Raw genomic sequence first — 16,787 nt, 5'->3', positions numbered from 1 at the left:
ATATATAACAGTATTAGTAAGAACATGGAATGTTCTTAGAACATAGAAGAACATGGAATGGTCCTTCCCAATCTCTATGCAAGGACAGACAAATATCCAGAACAATGACCAAGTGTTAAAGGAAGGGGCTGGAGGGCAATGTTTATGTTTAAAGTGTAAAACAGGTACTTGAAAGCCATGACCTGGTATCTGATCCGAAAGCAATGACCAGACATGAAGAGGGCTATTTGCTGGTGTTTAGATAACAACTATTTGTTGTTGTTTAGATGACTAAGGGATTTATGTTTATTTCGTATTTGTATGAACAGCGAATAGTCACAAAAGAGCGTGATCCTGCAGTACTCAGCCAATGAGGAACCAGGGGAAAAAGAGGTAAGTGTCGGGCAATGGGGATAAAAGATGTAACACTGTTCTCTCTGTACACTCCCTGTTTATGGGGTGCCTGCCATTGCAATTGCAAACAAACTCTGCTTTATCAGAGGTACCGTCCTGACTAAATTATTTGGGCATTTCCAACAGCCTATACTTCATGAACTGATTCTTCAACATCGCAAGTCTGAACGATCAGGAATAATCAGCAGATGAAGCTGCAAGATTAATATCTACAGCCATTGTTCTCTGGTACATACCCATATATTAGTGCAATAATACAGAATCTCTCTTCTTATTCCATCCTGGCACTTGAAAGAGCTCTTAATTACATCATCAATTTGCACAGAGATGTCACAATGCAAAAGAAAAAAAAAAAAAAACTTAGCAGGAAATCTGATAGGCCTCAACATGCACAGCTCCAGAAGGTTTATTCTAGGCTAGCACTGTTTATCACAGGAAACATCAGATTTTTATCCATGCTGCTCACAACATCGTGCTGTCTGCATGCATGCTGATAAATGTTTGGCAGATAGACCTTCTTAAAAAAGCTGAGACAATGCCCATTTCTAATCCTAAAAGGGTTCATTTTTCTCAGCCAAAGGGGCACGTAGACACAGCTATACAGCTTGAGAACAGTGCACGTACAGATGCTGACCTGCACGCTTTTACTGAGGGCTGGCGTAAGAGAAATGAGAACTGAAACCTTTTGACTCCAATCCAATGCAGCAAAGAGAATACAGTACAGCAGCATTTCAAGCCAGACAAAACAAACTTTATTTTTTTCCCTTATATTTTCTTTCTGGATCAGAATTTCATATTTACTCCAGGTTGCTCCTGGCACATTAGTGGCCAAGAACTACAGGGCAAACACAATCAGCATCTGTCTCAAGGGTAAAGTGCAGCCACAGACGATTCCTGATAAGCAGAACATTATCTACTTCATACACTGGGTAAAATACAGACTAACAGGAGATTGTCCCGAGGTTAAATATGGACAAAGGTTTCTTTAGTTTCAACAACAAGCACTATTAATAACATGGCATAACATGCAATACCTTCATCCAAATATATTAATGCTATTATTTACTTTAACCTCCAAAAATCTAGCACTCATGTGGCTATTTTTTACATTTTTCTTACTGAAAGAGTGCCATTACCAATGCAACATCACATTACTAGCGACAAAAGCAAGTTCATCTTAACCCCATGTTACTGTGAATTCTCTACTTGGAATTCAGCTCTCTGGTTATCCTGTTATCTTGCCAAATATAACTAAGCATACTAAAATTGGTAGCTCGTAATTCTACTAGGATAAAGTCATAAGAATCCAACAGCAAAGCATTATTCATCCCAAAGCACCCTCCCTGTTGAAATAACAGCAGTAGAAATATTTTACTACTGACCACCACGAGTATTTTAGACAGCAAACAATGCTCAAAGTCCTGAAACAACCAGAAATACCTATCAGCACTCCTTCAGTACATCCTGAGTAAGTAATCAATATGGCCTAAGGGCTATGATATGAACTCTTCCTGCTGGTGCGACTGTCCTCTTTACTTGGAGGCAGGATAATTAATTTGGCAATTACAGGCTCTTAGATTTCAAAGAATATTAGCAGATTTCAACAACAGAACTGGTTAAATAAGTAACTTCCTCCCTTCTTTTTCTTGTGAACTTTTTGTTTATATTTTAACCTCCTGTAGCTTATAACAGGTTTCAGTGACGCTGAAAAGCCCATATCTCCTGTTTAAAATATTCAAGAATACAGCAGATCAGCTATAAAACTTCCAATTGGATGCACCTGTCTGATCTGAATTGCAACATTCCAGATAACTTCCAAGCTATAAAGCAGTAATCAGAACGTGCTTAATTATCTCAGCTGACAGCTGCAATAGCATGCAGCACTCTGTGCAAAGGCTAATTTCCTTGAAGACACGACCCAAGGCTGTGTGCTTTTTTCTAGTGTGTGTCCCAAAGAACTGGACATCGGAGGTCAAACACTACACAGAACACCAGAACCCTTCTGACTTTCACCAGTTTCCTCACGAGCAGAATCCCAACAGCCTAACAGGATGTAGGGATACCATTAGGATGGTGATGGAGCACCTGGTGAAGGGGTGCAGCTGACCCTGGGCGCACAGGCACACTCCTCCTGTGCTCCCCATGCGCGCACAAGGGCGTGGAGCCACGCTGGACTTATATAAGGGCAGCCACTGAAACAGCCCTTGGGCCTTGACTGCTTCCTGAGAAGGAGTACTGCATACCCTGAGTGCCTCTCACTAATGGGGTGAGTTCAGCTCCTTTCCGTATGAGACTACTGGCCTACCTGCAAATACTTTGCCTCATATTTCCAAGGGAGTCTATCAGAAGCATCTTCACTCCTTTGAGAGCAGAACACAAAGTAATGTTAAAAATAAGTGAATTTCATGCAAACATCCAACTCCTGTAACTGGCACACAGTGCAGAGCCCCATCTAAGCAGGCTTATATACCAGACATCAATATCTTCTACGGAAAGATGCAGCTAACGCTGCACCACCTCCAGAAGCAGAGGTCTCCAGCTCTTAAATCTCTGAAAGCTGTGTATGGCACACCCCAGTTTCACAGGAAAACAAACATCTGCTTTACAGCTTGCTCGGTCACCACTCCCTCTAACAGGATCACGAGCTCCACTCCCTCACTGCCTTCCTTTCTCAGTAGTAAGCTGAGCTAATGCAAACACTCTCTCCAGGAGGCAGCTTACTTCTCCAGAAGCAGTAGGAGTTGTAATGCAAGCCCTGACAGCCCTCACTTCCTAACAGGGAAGTGAGCAAATGTCTTGTACAGGTCCAAAATAAAAATGGTTTGGTTTTTTATTTGCACTTGGTCTACAAGACTAAGTGGCCATTTTCAATTAAGTCCCATGAATTCTAATAACTGTTTACTTCACATATGAAGCAGTTACTCCTATGTGTACAATTTTTTATTTTCAAAACATCTCTCCTTAAAAAGAAGAAAGAAAACAACACAACCCAATGCTGCATATAGAATCATAAAACTGTGTTGGAAGGGACCATTAATGGACTTCTAGTCCAACTTCCACATCGATCCAATTTCCTTTTAGAAAGTTAGTTCAGACTGACACATTCAGATTTTGAAATTCAGTTTCTAGTGATCTAAACACATGCACTGCCACTTGATGCAAATTCACTTTTGTACCAATCCTACCCTTTAGCCTATGTAGTCATTCCCCCAGTGCCTACTTATGCTGGTGTAGATAGTAATCAGACCCTTTTTCAGTTTTCATTTTGCTAAGACAAACAAAACACACTATTCTACTTAGCTGACGTTAATTACTTTTCTACCATCCCCAGTTAGGTTTATTTCCTTTGACTAGGCATTGCCAGGGACGTATTAAAATATACATATATATATATATATACACTTCCCTTAGGACACAAGTACAGCCTCCTTTTTGCCTGTTTTGGTGATGTGTCATGTGCATAATAAGCCTATGACTAAGTACTAGTCTCTAGTCTTACTCCTTCATCACTTCCAACTAAAATAAGAAAGCATCAAAGCATCAACACACACCGAACATTCATCCTATGTCCTAACCTCCCAACACCAGCAAGCTGCACAAGCATCATCTCATTCACACCAAGATCATAAGGGAATATACTGCTAATACTAAGCCAAGTTCAAACATGAAATGATCTTTTAGAAATGTCTTTATTAAGCTTCCAAGAGTCCAACGGTTGTGCTGTGATTTATTTTATAGCTTGTTCCTTCTCCATCATAATGCTTGCCCACTAAGCTTCTTCACCCGCAGGTACTGGTCACAGATACCTCTGTATAAAGTCATTTAAGGACACTCAGTAAATCCAACGGTCAGGTCAGTTTTTATCTGGGGAGGGGGCACACAGAAGAGGCAGAGAGTTCTCACATCAGACTGTCACACTCTACCCACGACACTGATGCTGCATTTTGTTCTATGTTCCATTTACCTCCAAGTCTTTAATTATTCTTTCCTCCAAGGCTCTGCATACTATTTAGGTCAGATCTATGCAAGCACTGAAGTGTCAAATTAAACGTTACTCCAAGTGAAACCACATTTTGAGAAACACAGGAGTAACTGAAATGACTATCGCTTAAAAATTCAGGCAAGCTACTATTTCTCCTTTTCTTCCTTCTTTGTATTGTTAAAAAGCAAGTACCTGAAGTCCTACAGCAGGGTAATCTTTAGCAAAGTATCTGAGCTATCAAGATTTTTTTCTTAGGGAAAGCAAATGAAAAATATTTACTTTAATTCACATAACCACGTGATTCTAAATACCATAACACAAAACAGTAATTTTCAAAGCAATTAAATACATGTACACTACTCAACAACACACTGAAGGGCAGGAGGCCAGGGTCACTATGCATCAGATAAAATCTTACCACCCAACGGAAAATAAAGTGACTGGGGTTCTAACTTGTGCTTCTGTATTTTTATTTTCAACAATACTTCATCATAAATTAACTTATTAGTCATTTTACTGTGGTTTTCTTTAATCCATTAGCTTATATAGACCTATTTGGCTCATGTGACAATAAAAGCCTTAAAATTTAACAACATTACAGCAGGAAATATAACACTTACGCAGTCATTTTTTTTCCATCCTACATCTCTTTAGCAGCCTTTTCCAGCTCGAATGAATGGCTTGTAAGCAAAGTATGTAATAAAGACCTGGATGACAGACTTCTTCCAGAGACAAACTTGGTCAGAAAGCAGAACATACAAACACAGCCAAGACAAAGCAGGAACAACTCGCAATATCGCAACAGTCAATGCACTACATATTCAGCTCTCTTAACTGATGCATAAAACACCTCCTCCTGTTCAACCTAACATTCTATTCTTCAAGTAGGCCTTCAGCAACAGTACAATACTCAGATGCAGTACAGCACTTCTATAATACTGATACACTGTAGTGAACGCTTACTTGAGCTATCAGCGAGCAGAACAAGTGGGCACTTTGTACAATGACAACCTAATGGTGAAGGCTTTACACTGATGGCTGCACTACAAGTATAATGTGGCCATGCCTGTATAGTGGTTTTCAATTTACTTAAGATACAACAGCGAGTCACGTGAACTTAAGGGGAAGGACAAAACATCCCAATCTTTACCGCAGTGTTCTTCTTCATTGTAGGAAATAATTCCACTACTGAATTTTATCCAACACCTACAGCACACATGGCTTCACCTGCTCATTAGGCAGCCTATGGTAGAAACCTAAACACAAGCCACCTCTTTAGCAACAAATGTTAAACTACAGAATAAAAAAATCTCTTCATTTCTCTTCCTCAATGCACTCCTGCTAATCACTTTGTGCCTTAAGTTTCATTTACACTCAATATGTGAAAAAATAAATCTATACTGCATTTCAGTCAGAAAGCAACAGAGATAAATATGAGATGATTAAACAACGCCAAGAAATCTTTCTGGATTTAAAAGAAAAAACAGAGACCACTTGCTGAATGTTCAGTCATTCTATGGGATATTCCATCTTTGTCATTATACAACACTAAATAAATAAATTCAATAATTCTGAAGCATCAGAAACTCACAACTGTGCTAGTAACCACTTCAATCATTTTGTCCCCTTTGTACTCTCATTGGTCAGATCCAAAAATGACCTGTAATGAAGACATCGGAAACTGATATTCTGATCTTTTCTTTTTTTTTTTTCTTTTTAAAATAAACCTATCTTAGAAAGCTAGACATCACAAACGTACTGGTACTTTGAAGAGAGTGAAAATAGGCTTCAAATGTGATCTGATCCAGACACGCGTAAATAAGGCGGCACAGTTAAGGAGTTCAAATCCTGCACTCCAAATACACCCTGGGCCAATTCTGACAGCAGATCTTGAGGGCAGGGGATAGATTTAACATAGAGCTATTTTTACCATTCAGTTCCATCTTCACGATTTGCAGCAACACACACCCTGTGGCTTTTGCTGTTACCAATAGCGAGGTAATGGTTACAAAATAATCAACAGCGTTAGTTTTTCATTACTTTAAGACTTCTTAAAGACTTCCTTCATTTCAGAAGGAGCTGCAATACTCAACTGAAGCACTGTTTGTCATACCTGAAAAGAGTTGTTTGAACATACGCCAGCTGATAGGCACTTTTAGTACAATAATCCTAGAGTATGAATCAGATTCATAATGGGAAATCCAGTATCACGTTCTACAATCTCTTCCAGTAACTCAAACCACAGAAGTGAGTATTTTACTGCACTGTGACATTCACAAAAGTTGATTTCAGGCTGCTTACTTGCCAGCTTATTTCCAGCCTCAATAAAACAAGAAGAAATGGAAACGCGTGCCTTCCTTCTGAGTCCTTTACTAAGGTGGCATAGCTGGACTTCACCTGCTTGAAAGCAACAACCTCCATAAAGGATATCTATGTAGACTATTCATACATCTTTACAGCATCTGATATGACTGCTCATCAGGCATCTCTGAAGCATGTGAAATACAAATTCTGAATACTATCAACTAATCTTCCAAGGCTCATCAAATCAACGAGTGTTGACTTTCCATCACATGTTGCAAAAGCAAGTCTTGCAAGTGATGTAAAGATCTGGAGAATGTTTTTAAAAAAGGACCATCTTCCAAGAACAACTGAAATGCCAAGTTACTTGCAATTACATAATTGTCGTCTTTAGTTTAAGGAAAACTAGAAAGCTTTGACTTGAAAACTTCAAGTGCTGCCACTTAACTATAAAACTGTTGAGCAGCTAAAGAAGATTTATTAAAAATAAAAAAGTATTTGCTCAGAAGGAACCAATTCCAAATTACCATAATCTTCCTTAAACTAGAGCTACAGACAATGACTGTATGCATGAGTCAAGCGAAGGGGCCCTAAGAAGAGACAGAAGATGAGAAACACCAAATAGCTAATTGGAAATGTAGAATGCAGTCCAATTCTCCCTGTCTGGTCCTAGCCAAACCCGAACTTCAGATTTGAAGAGCTAAACTGAACTCATTAGGCCAAAACATAGCAGAAAGCTAAGTAGGTGCAGTGTGGCTGAAGACCTGGATACAAGGGCTATGTGTCAAATCTCAGTGCTCTCTACTGAGTCTCTGAAAACAAAATTCTACAGGCTATCTGCCGTCACTTCATTTCACCCCTTTTAAGAACAATTTTTTTCCCCTTGACACATTTGTGCAACACTCTGAAATACATGTATTTGTCTTGTGATTGCCCTTAGATATCCCTGATGGCCCCACAACCCAAAGAAATGTAGCTATCATAGCAGCAGAGGGAATGGCTCGCTAGGAATGCCAGGTACTACAAGAACAGGATTCTAATCTTTCTGACACCAAAGCGAACACAGCGTGCTAACCACCATGGGACAAGTTCTTAGAGTCCTTTTGAACCACGTGGAATAAAATCCAGCACATGCCTTTGCTGACAGAGTAGCAACCAAGAAGAGCTTCATCAGATAATGATGAATTTTAAGTGCTGTTAAGTGTTCTTCACATGAGTTCTACCTAGTCTTTAATTTAAGTCCTTGTCTGCAAAAGGGCACGTTAACACATTTCACTGGTACTCTAAAGGTTAGGGAAATCACTATGAGACACTCTGTGAGGCAACAAAACATAGAGCTATTTGTTCTCTTCTGATGGTTGGACATAAACTAAGTCTCTGTTACTGTACTAATACTGTTGATGTCTGTGTAATACCAATACTGGATAATCATCCCAGTAAACAACTCTGAATAATAAACTACATCAAAGAAAAAAAAAGAATTACTTTTTTTTTTAATATGATCATATGATTTTCCTACATCTAAGTTACACTGAGAACCTCTGAGTCATGCACTTAGTAACCAATTATTTTTTAAAAGATAATACTTGGTATTCCATTCTGCCAATATCATACTCTTCTGTGCAACACTTCAAAATTGAATGACGCCTGCAGCCCACAGACCTTCCTAAAGACCTCAGAACAATAAGCAATTGGAAAATATTTACTATGAAAGCACTCAGTGCTCTTTAAGTAGGTACCTCTTGCTGGATTGTATTACAGTAATAATACAGAGTGTTTGCCATGGTGTCCCACTGCAGTTCCACTATGCTTCAGACTTTGGGCTCACTCAGTCTGCACAACAGACGTTTTCCTACTATATGCCTGAGTCTAAAAACCAAACTTCATGCCTAATAAACACATCTTGTAAACACACATGACAACACTGATTACTGTCTGACAGTGGCTTCATCCTGACAACTTCTCCATCTAGTGCTTACCGTGTTCCTTGGAACCAACACTGTTTCAAACCACACAAACAGAGCTCGCTTCCAGCTTGAAGACAGTGCAAGATGCAAGACATGCATTTTCCTGCGACCTGCTCTTGCAAGAGTGCAGCGCACTGAAACCTGGGTGCAGACATTCTGACACAATACAGAAGAGGGGAAAAAAAAATAAGTCCCCACTACGGTTTTGGTTGCACCTTTGGATGTGCAATTTAAAAATCACAACTATCAGGAAGTTAAGATTAGTGATCCAACAGAACTGGGCTTTTTTAATTGACGTGATGGATCTCCAAAACATGTAAAGCTTGAGAAAAATATATTTAATAAAGGAGGCTTTGGTTTGACCGCTAGGAGCCTGGCCAGCCAAAGGTGTCTGGGGGAAATACAGTGTCTGTCTCAGATACGAGCATCTACCTGTATCGATTGTTACATGGACAGGATGCTCTATTCCCCTAAAACAGTGAAAAATGAGCCTAACGCAACAACACTTATAGGATTGTGCAAATACATAGTGTGGTGGCACTGACACCAGCCACAAAAGGCAAGATGTAAGCTGAAAGATGTAAGCTGAGAGTAGAAGCGAGAACTCCTTATTCCATCACGTCTGCTTCTGCCGTTGTCACGCTCGATTCTTTTGAATCCACACACCTTTCAAGGGTCACTGTGCAGCAGCCTCCCTTTTCGCACCCATCCCATTCGTGACCGCTGAGGAGGGGCTAACACCGCACGCGCCAACAGCGCCGACCGGAGCCCCTTCTGACAGCGCTCAAACATCCCGAACGTGACATGCCCGAAGCCGCCTCAGCCTGGGGACCAACCGCCCGCCCGCCCACCCGCCCCTACCTACAGTGGACGGCGCCGGCGGTGACGACGGGAGGGGACCCGCTCAGGGCAGGGGGCGGCCGGAGCCGCGTCGGCGGCAGAGCGGGCGCGGTGCCCGCCGGGCCGCGGCGCTGCCGGGACCGCGGACGCGCCGGAGCCGCCGTGGGATCGCAAGATGGCGGCGGCCGAGCCCGCTCCCCGCCTCGGCGGCGCTCTCCCCCCCAACACAACCCCGCCGCCCCCACCCCGGCGGCCTCCTCGCGGGACCCGGGCGGGCAGGGCCCGGCCCCGAGGCGCGGAGCGGGGCCAAGCTCCCCGCGGCGGCCGGGGGGAAGCGGGACGCGCCCCGCCCGGAGCCCCGCTGCCCCTCACCTTTGAATTTGAGGTCGGTGGGCGGATCGAGCACCAGGATCTGCTCGTGTTTCGCCAGAGCCCCGGCGGCCGCCATCTCGCTCGCTCGCTACGGCGGGAGGAGGAGAGGGAGAGGGCGGGAGGAGGAGGAGGAGGAGGAGGAGGAGGAGAAGGAAGAGGGGCGGGGCGGGCAGCTCGGGCGGCGGAGGCTGCGGGCGCGCCGGTCCTTCTGCTCTGCAGCCCTGGCTCCACTCGCTTTCCACCTCGCGCCAGCGGCTCTACGGCCCCCGACAACGCCGCCCCTCCGCGGGCACGAGGGCGGTGGCGGCGGTCGCTGGACCTGCTCTGCGCATGCGCTCGCTCCCCACCCCCGCCGGTTGATGGCCCTCAACGGCCGCCCCGCGCCAGTGCCGAGCGGGAAGAAGCGGCTCCTCCGCGCTCCGGAAAGAGGCTGCCGGGAGTGGTGCGCGTGCGCCGCGGGTGGAACTACGACTCCCAGCATGCCGCGCGGCGGGCGGGAGGCAGCGCGGCAAGAGGGAGGGCGAGGTGCATGCTGGGGATTGGAGTCTTTCTGGGCGCCAGGGAGGGAGCGAGAGGTTCACTATCCTTCCACTTTCTGTCAGTGTTTTTATCATAGACCTTTCCATTAATACTGTGTTTTCAAGTGGATGGCACATTCTCGGGTACTTTGAAAGAGGAAAAGCAGGTGGCCAAGTCCATCTGATACTTAATGATTCTGATCCCCATGGCTAACTTAAAAATCTGGCCCTAGGATTTATAATTAAGTTTTTGTATCCCTGCAAGATTTGATTACAGGTGATGGAATTGGTGTCAGAATGATTAAAAGGACATTTATTTTTCTTCTCTGGCGATCTGGTCGTAGGTATGCTAAGACCATGTATGGAAACATAAAAACCCACTTGAAAATATAAGTCCCAATAATAAATCAATTGAAATAACATAGAATGATTGAATCATTGAGGTTGGAAAAGACCACTAAGACCATCTAGTCCAACCATGAACTCATCCCCACTGTGCTCACTAACCACATCCCTCAGTGCCACGTCCACACGGTTCTTGAACACCTCTAGGGATGGTGACTCCACCACCTCCCTGGGCAGCTGTGCCCCTGCCTCACCACCCATTCTCGGATGAAATTTTCCTAATATCCAAACCAAACCTCCCTAGTGCAACTTAAGGCCATTGAAACTGGAATGTTTTACCTTCAAATTTATCTAGCCACCATAAGAATTACAGATTGCATCAATTCCTTAGTGAAAGAAAGGACTTTGAGGCCATTATGTAGGGGAATCCCTCTGAGCAATTGAGTCTAGTCTCTGCCTGGGCTTCAACAAGGCCTTCACCCTCTATTTCAGCTGTCTGCCTCTGCTCCAGGCCTGCACACATCGTTCTTTCAGCACTTCTCTTCGTGACCCTCTTGCCAAGAGTAAATACCAATATAAACTTGAATATCATCACTGGCTGAAGAAGAAATGTGGGAAGTGCTGTAGAAAAGCACTTCAGAGTACTTCTACACAATTGGAAATGGCTTCAGTCAGTGGAGTTCAGTGGCATACCTATGAAAACATTGCTAGAGGTCTTTAGCTATTCTGGCTGTAGTTTTCCAGCTACATACTTATTTTATGATACCTCTAAAACAACACTGGAAATTGCTTCCCTTTGTTTATTTACAGTGCATTATTTAAAGTTATTCTTACCTTTGGATTCTGGAAGGAAACAAGGGTGGTTATTTTAATATCAAGGTATTTTTTCTTCTTCTATTGTGAGCACTTACTCCATAACCTCCATGCTTTCTCCATTTCTGTTCAGGAACCAGCCAAAGATTAAGCCATAGTGTATATTTCTCTGAAGCAATAATTCAGCTCCAGAATTATGTGGTAATTATGTACCTGAATAATTTCTGGGTCTCGTTTTTCAAATAATTGATACATGAGGAGCTGCTGCAAAGTTCTAAATACCTCCAAGGGTTCTCTCCTTTCTCTTTTTAATGGGCTATAAAATAATAGAAAGAAGTACAAATTCAAGAGAAGATTCCTGTAAGTGCATTTAGGGGAAAAAAATGCCTATGTTTTTCTAAGTCTTTTATACATCTCTTATATAAGAAACATCTCTCATAAAAGAAAATCTGAGGGGAACCAGAAGTTAAAATCTATTGAATATGACAACAGGTCTTCCAGGTTTTCACATACATGGTTTTCAGTGAGACACCTTGTTTTACATGGTTACACGTTAGATGTAAGTGAACATCTGTGGGTGTTTGCGGGCTGAAGAAAGACTGAGTTCATCCTTATCACCTGCATATTGAGAGGCAGTTGATGAATGGTAGGCTGTGGCCTCAAGTACAGTGTTGCCCATAGGAAGAGCATCACAGCATCACTGAGGCTGGAAAGGACTCAGGAGGGCTGTACTTCAGTCTCTGGCTCAAAGCAGGCTCAAAACTGAATTCAGGCCAAGTAGCTGAGGGTTTTATCGTGTGAGATCATTAAAACCTCCTAGGATAGAGGTTTCCTGAGTAGCCTGGCTCAGCTCATGAATCTGCTTGGTCTATGTGTTTTATGGTAAATGCCAAGTTAGTAAACACTAAATGAGTGCATTAGTGGTAATAATGCATGAACATGGGTTTTTTTATTTTAATGTAGTAATTGTTTGAACACATTTTCAACCTTAATAAGGCATTCATCTGTTTTGTTGCATTTAGTATAATTTCTAATGCTTTTATTTCACCTAAGCTAATGCTATTTTTATATTAAACAAAACCTGTGCTGCTGATTAGCAGTATCTGGCAACCTTCTCCAACATATGACTTATTTCACTTAAACACCTCGTTGCACAGTTCAGGAATGAAATCTTGGCTCTGTGGCAGTCAATAGCAAACCTCTCACCAATTTCAGTGAGATGTCATTCCAGAAGTGTCTCTAGCATCTTTATCATTGCTTGCAGGCAGCTAACATTTGCTTAATCTGAGGTTAACATTTGTCCTGTGTGTTTGCAGATTTTAATGTTTATTCACACTGTGAATTCAGCATCATCATTATTATTATACCTCAGTTTGAAGATTGCTTGACATTTTTCAGAGCTGTCTGCTATTAAATATTAAATGAGCTTTCTTTATACCTGCGAAGCATCAATGTAGGCTCGGTTTCATAATACTTTTTTCCACTGTATATTATTCTGGTAGCTTATTCAGCCCTGCCAACTCTGAACTTGAAAATGTCTTGCAATAAAACAATATCACGACTTGCTTTGCAGTTCCTTTGTGTTATTAAGATTGTCAGAAAAAGCAATCAAATGCCACGTTACTTGTCCTGTTAATAGAAAAAACTCTCAGTCTCACTCACCAAAGTAATGTATGTATCCTGTACTGCCAAGTCAATGAATATTGTAAAGCAAAGCTATGTAGGTGAAAGTCTGTTTTAATTTCTCTTTGAGGAAATACCTGGCCTCTTGGTGCTGCAATTTATCTTCTTAAACACAAAACTATTCATAGCATACACACAGATTACAGCAGACTGTCGTCATAATTTACTTGGCAGCTAATGAGTTCCATATATAATTTGGGGCCTATGTGTTATTTTGTAAATCAAAGGTAAAATTTCAATCCATACCTTTCTGAAGATTTATGGCACTATTCAAATGTTCCCGCAGGCTAGAAAAGTAGAACTTAGCTGAGTATCATGAAGTTTGTTTGACTGCAGTGTGTTTCTCTACCTGATGAGGTTATTAATGAAAACATATGATGTGTATTGCATATGCAAGTGGAGAAAAACTAATAACACATAACAGCATTCTGATACGTCGCTGTGGTGAAAATTCTTGTATAAATGTCAAAACATAAAAATGCTTAGAACATTTACTTGTATAGAAACAAGATAAAAATGGTATTTTCATTGCAGTTTAAAGTATCATTTAAAGAACTGAGTGAGTCCTGAGCCAATTTTAAACGTGCTAAGGACCATTAGTCCTTTGGTAAAGGACAAAGCTATTGAGGAAATGGATTTTTGAATATTGTTTTCAAGAATTGGTTCTTAAAAGTCCACATACACTCATAGTGTAATGAGACAATGAATATGCAAAATGTAGAATATGTAATGCATTGGTGGTTGTTTGCTGATGTTGCATTTCTAAAAATGTACAGACTCTATGCTGAGAAGTAGCCAAAAATAAAATATGTATAGATAAGCATGTAAATCTAAGTACATAGTTGAAACTCCCTTTTTACCAAGAGTAAAACTGTATCAGATTACAATTTCAGACTGAGAAGAAATACTGCAGAAACAGCATGGCAGTGTCCTGTGGTCGTCTCTTTTCCACATTGGTATTGCAAACAAAATCACGGTGTTTCTCAGTCTGTTTTGAGGACTCATCTGGCAACTGGGATTCAAATGTCACTTTTCATTTACTCTGTTAATATATACAGCAGCTCAGCGATGCTAATTCTGCATCTCCTGAGAGACTCCAAGAAGCCCTCAAGTTAAACCTTCAAATTGTGCCCAGGTTCTGTTCTAATGGGTCATGAGGTAAATATGAGCAAATAATGTATTGATTTGCAAAAGATAATCACTGTAATGAGACTGTGCAGGACACATGCTTTCCCTCTGCTAAACACTGATGAGACCTTGCACTGAAGTGCAGTGTCCAGTTTTGGGTGATGTTCTTCAGGAAAGGTGTGGAGTGGCTGGCACAGGCTGCCCAGAGAGGTTGTGGAGTCTTCTTCACTGGGGATATTCAAGACCCACCTGGACACCTTCCTCTGCACCCTGCCCTAAGGAACCTGCTTCAGCTGAGGGTTGGGCTGTGTGATTCCAGAGGTCCCTTCCAACCGCTACGATTCTGTGATTCTGTGAACTGAAGGGAGGCCAGAAGAGAGCACCAGTAATGGCTGAGGTCCTGAAAACAGGCAGTTTGAAGCATACAAACAGAATGAAAAACTGGGGTGATATTGCCTAAAGAAGACATGACTGAGTTGTGCAAATAGTTTTCAAATACATTAGAAGCTATTGCAAAGAGGAAGAAAACAGTCTGCTCTCACTTTTTTTTTTGGCTAGGGCAGGAAGTCGTGGGTGTTGGCTGGAGCAAAGAACTTCTTAACAGTAAGAATAGTTAACTGCCTGGAAGGGCAATCCACGGAGTCCCAGTGAGTGACCTCCAAGAACAGGCTAGACATTTGTTGGAAGGTATAGGCTGAGCCACTCCTGCCTTGAGATGTGACCTTTGAAGTCCTTTTCAACACTATGATTCTCTCTTTGTATAAATTCCCGTGTGCTCAGAGATTAAACCGATCATCTGTGGTGGAATTGTTCATTCCCTAAGGTCTGAGCCACGGTCCATTAAAATCAGGGAGAATTCTTCCAGTGCCTTTAATAAGCATTGGATCAGCCCCCTAATTGAGTGTGTAATTTGGAGTTGAGTATGGAATTTGGTCGACAATTCTGTTAATGGTATTTGCAAATGAGAGGAATCCAACTCCTTTTCCCAGGGTACATTAGTTTGCAATGGTTACAAGAGAAAGTAAACACATGCTGAACAACCAGGACTTTATTTTTCACACAGTACTGAGTAGAGATGACCAAAGACAAAGACAACAAGAAGATCTCTGGGGAAAATTTAGCAACTTTTCTCAAGGAAGAACATTTTAAGACAGCTGTTTTTACATAATGAAGACAGAAGGAGAAAGCAAAAAGCTACGTTAACAACACATTAAAAATAAGCATGCCATAGACATGAGAATGAAATGTCTGTCTCTGCTGAAAGATCAAATTAGCAGAGAGCCTGAAAATGGGCAGAGGAAAAGAAGGGAAAAATTTGGAAAAATTGAGGCTGTCGGTGGATTCAGTTGCTTGCATAGTGACTGACAGGGAAGGATCTGCTCCCCTGTAGCCTGTTACCAAACCGCATAAAGATGTTACTCAGCTCTGAATGATCAACTATATCACAAGCACTTATGGCAACTAAAGCTCTGCTTTTCAGTTGTGCATGTTTATGTCTACTGAAATCCAGAGGAATTCTCAAATGCATAAACTTAAGGCTTGGAGCTTTGCAATGTCAGAGCTTGTGTGGGCATCTGCAGCTGCTCTGCCATCATGGGCTTCACCCAGCCCCTGGAAATGCCTTCCCCTTCCTACTGTTGTTGAGGCAGACAAGAGCTCACAGCACTCTTGGAACAGATGCCAAAAGCTAAGGTTACTAACACATGGTTAATACACAAATGAAAGGTCTTTGCTCTTGATTAATTCATTACATCTAGAAAATTCAAGGTTTCTAGAATCACCTCCCCATTCCAGTTTGTTGCAAATATCTTCTTGTGTCTGCACGCAAGCTTGAGCATCCTATCTGAAATATGTACTTAATTTGCATTCAAGAGTTAAAAAGTCTGCATAATATTGTTGATGGCATCTTTGACTGCCAAATACTGAATTATTTATGGCTTAATTGTAAAAATGATACCCATGAGAAGCTGTTTGGTTGCAATATGCAATTGATACACCACACAGACAGGAACATGTCTTTCAGCCTTTGTTCTGGTACAACAGAGGAGCACCTAAACCCAGGTAGGAACAATTTGCAGAGGCAAAAAGGAAATACAGCATTTTCACAGAAACACAGAACCATTAAGGTTGGAAAAGCCCTCTAATATCATCTAGTCCAACCATCAGCCCATCATACCATGTGCACACTAACTATGTCCCTCGGTGCCACATCCACACACTGAACACCTCCAGGGACGGTGACTTCCCCACCTCCATGGGCAGTCTAGTCTGCTCCGATGCCTCTCCACTCTTTCTAATAAATTTTCCTAATATCCAACCTGAACCTCCCCTGGCACAACTGTAACTAGGGGTAAAAAAAGCCTGTAGAAAGCACCATGTAGCAAAAGATGCCCTGTGCTGGATTCTCTCAGTGTGGGATGTTTCCAGCATCAGCTCACCCACCGC

At 42.0% G+C, this 16,787-nt stretch overlaps 1 protein-coding gene across 1 annotated transcript in view; it reads right to left on the bottom strand.

The window, feature by feature from the left end:
- The window catches only part of VAPA (VAMP associated protein A), a 32,805-nt gene extending 22,813 nt beyond the window's left edge, over positions 1-9,992 (bottom strand). Inside the window, exon 1 of the mRNA XM_065753229.1 lies at positions 9,856-9,992. Coding sequence (XP_065609301.1) covers positions 9,856-9,931 — 76 coding nt within the window. The 5' untranslated portion in view covers positions 9,932-9,992. The remainder of the gene's footprint in view (positions 1-9,855) is intronic.
- Between the last annotated feature and the right edge of the window lie 6,795 nt (positions 9,993-16,787).

Source organism: Cyrtonyx montezumae, unplaced genomic scaffold (genome assembly GCF_038088225.1).
Source record: "Cyrtonyx montezumae isolate F1298 unplaced genomic scaffold, pur_monq_1.0 scaffold_8, whole genome shotgun sequence".
Taxonomy (NCBI): domain Eukaryota; kingdom Metazoa; phylum Chordata; class Aves; order Galliformes; family Odontophoridae; genus Cyrtonyx; species Cyrtonyx montezumae.
This window is presented reverse-complemented; position numbering and strand designations above follow the sequence as displayed.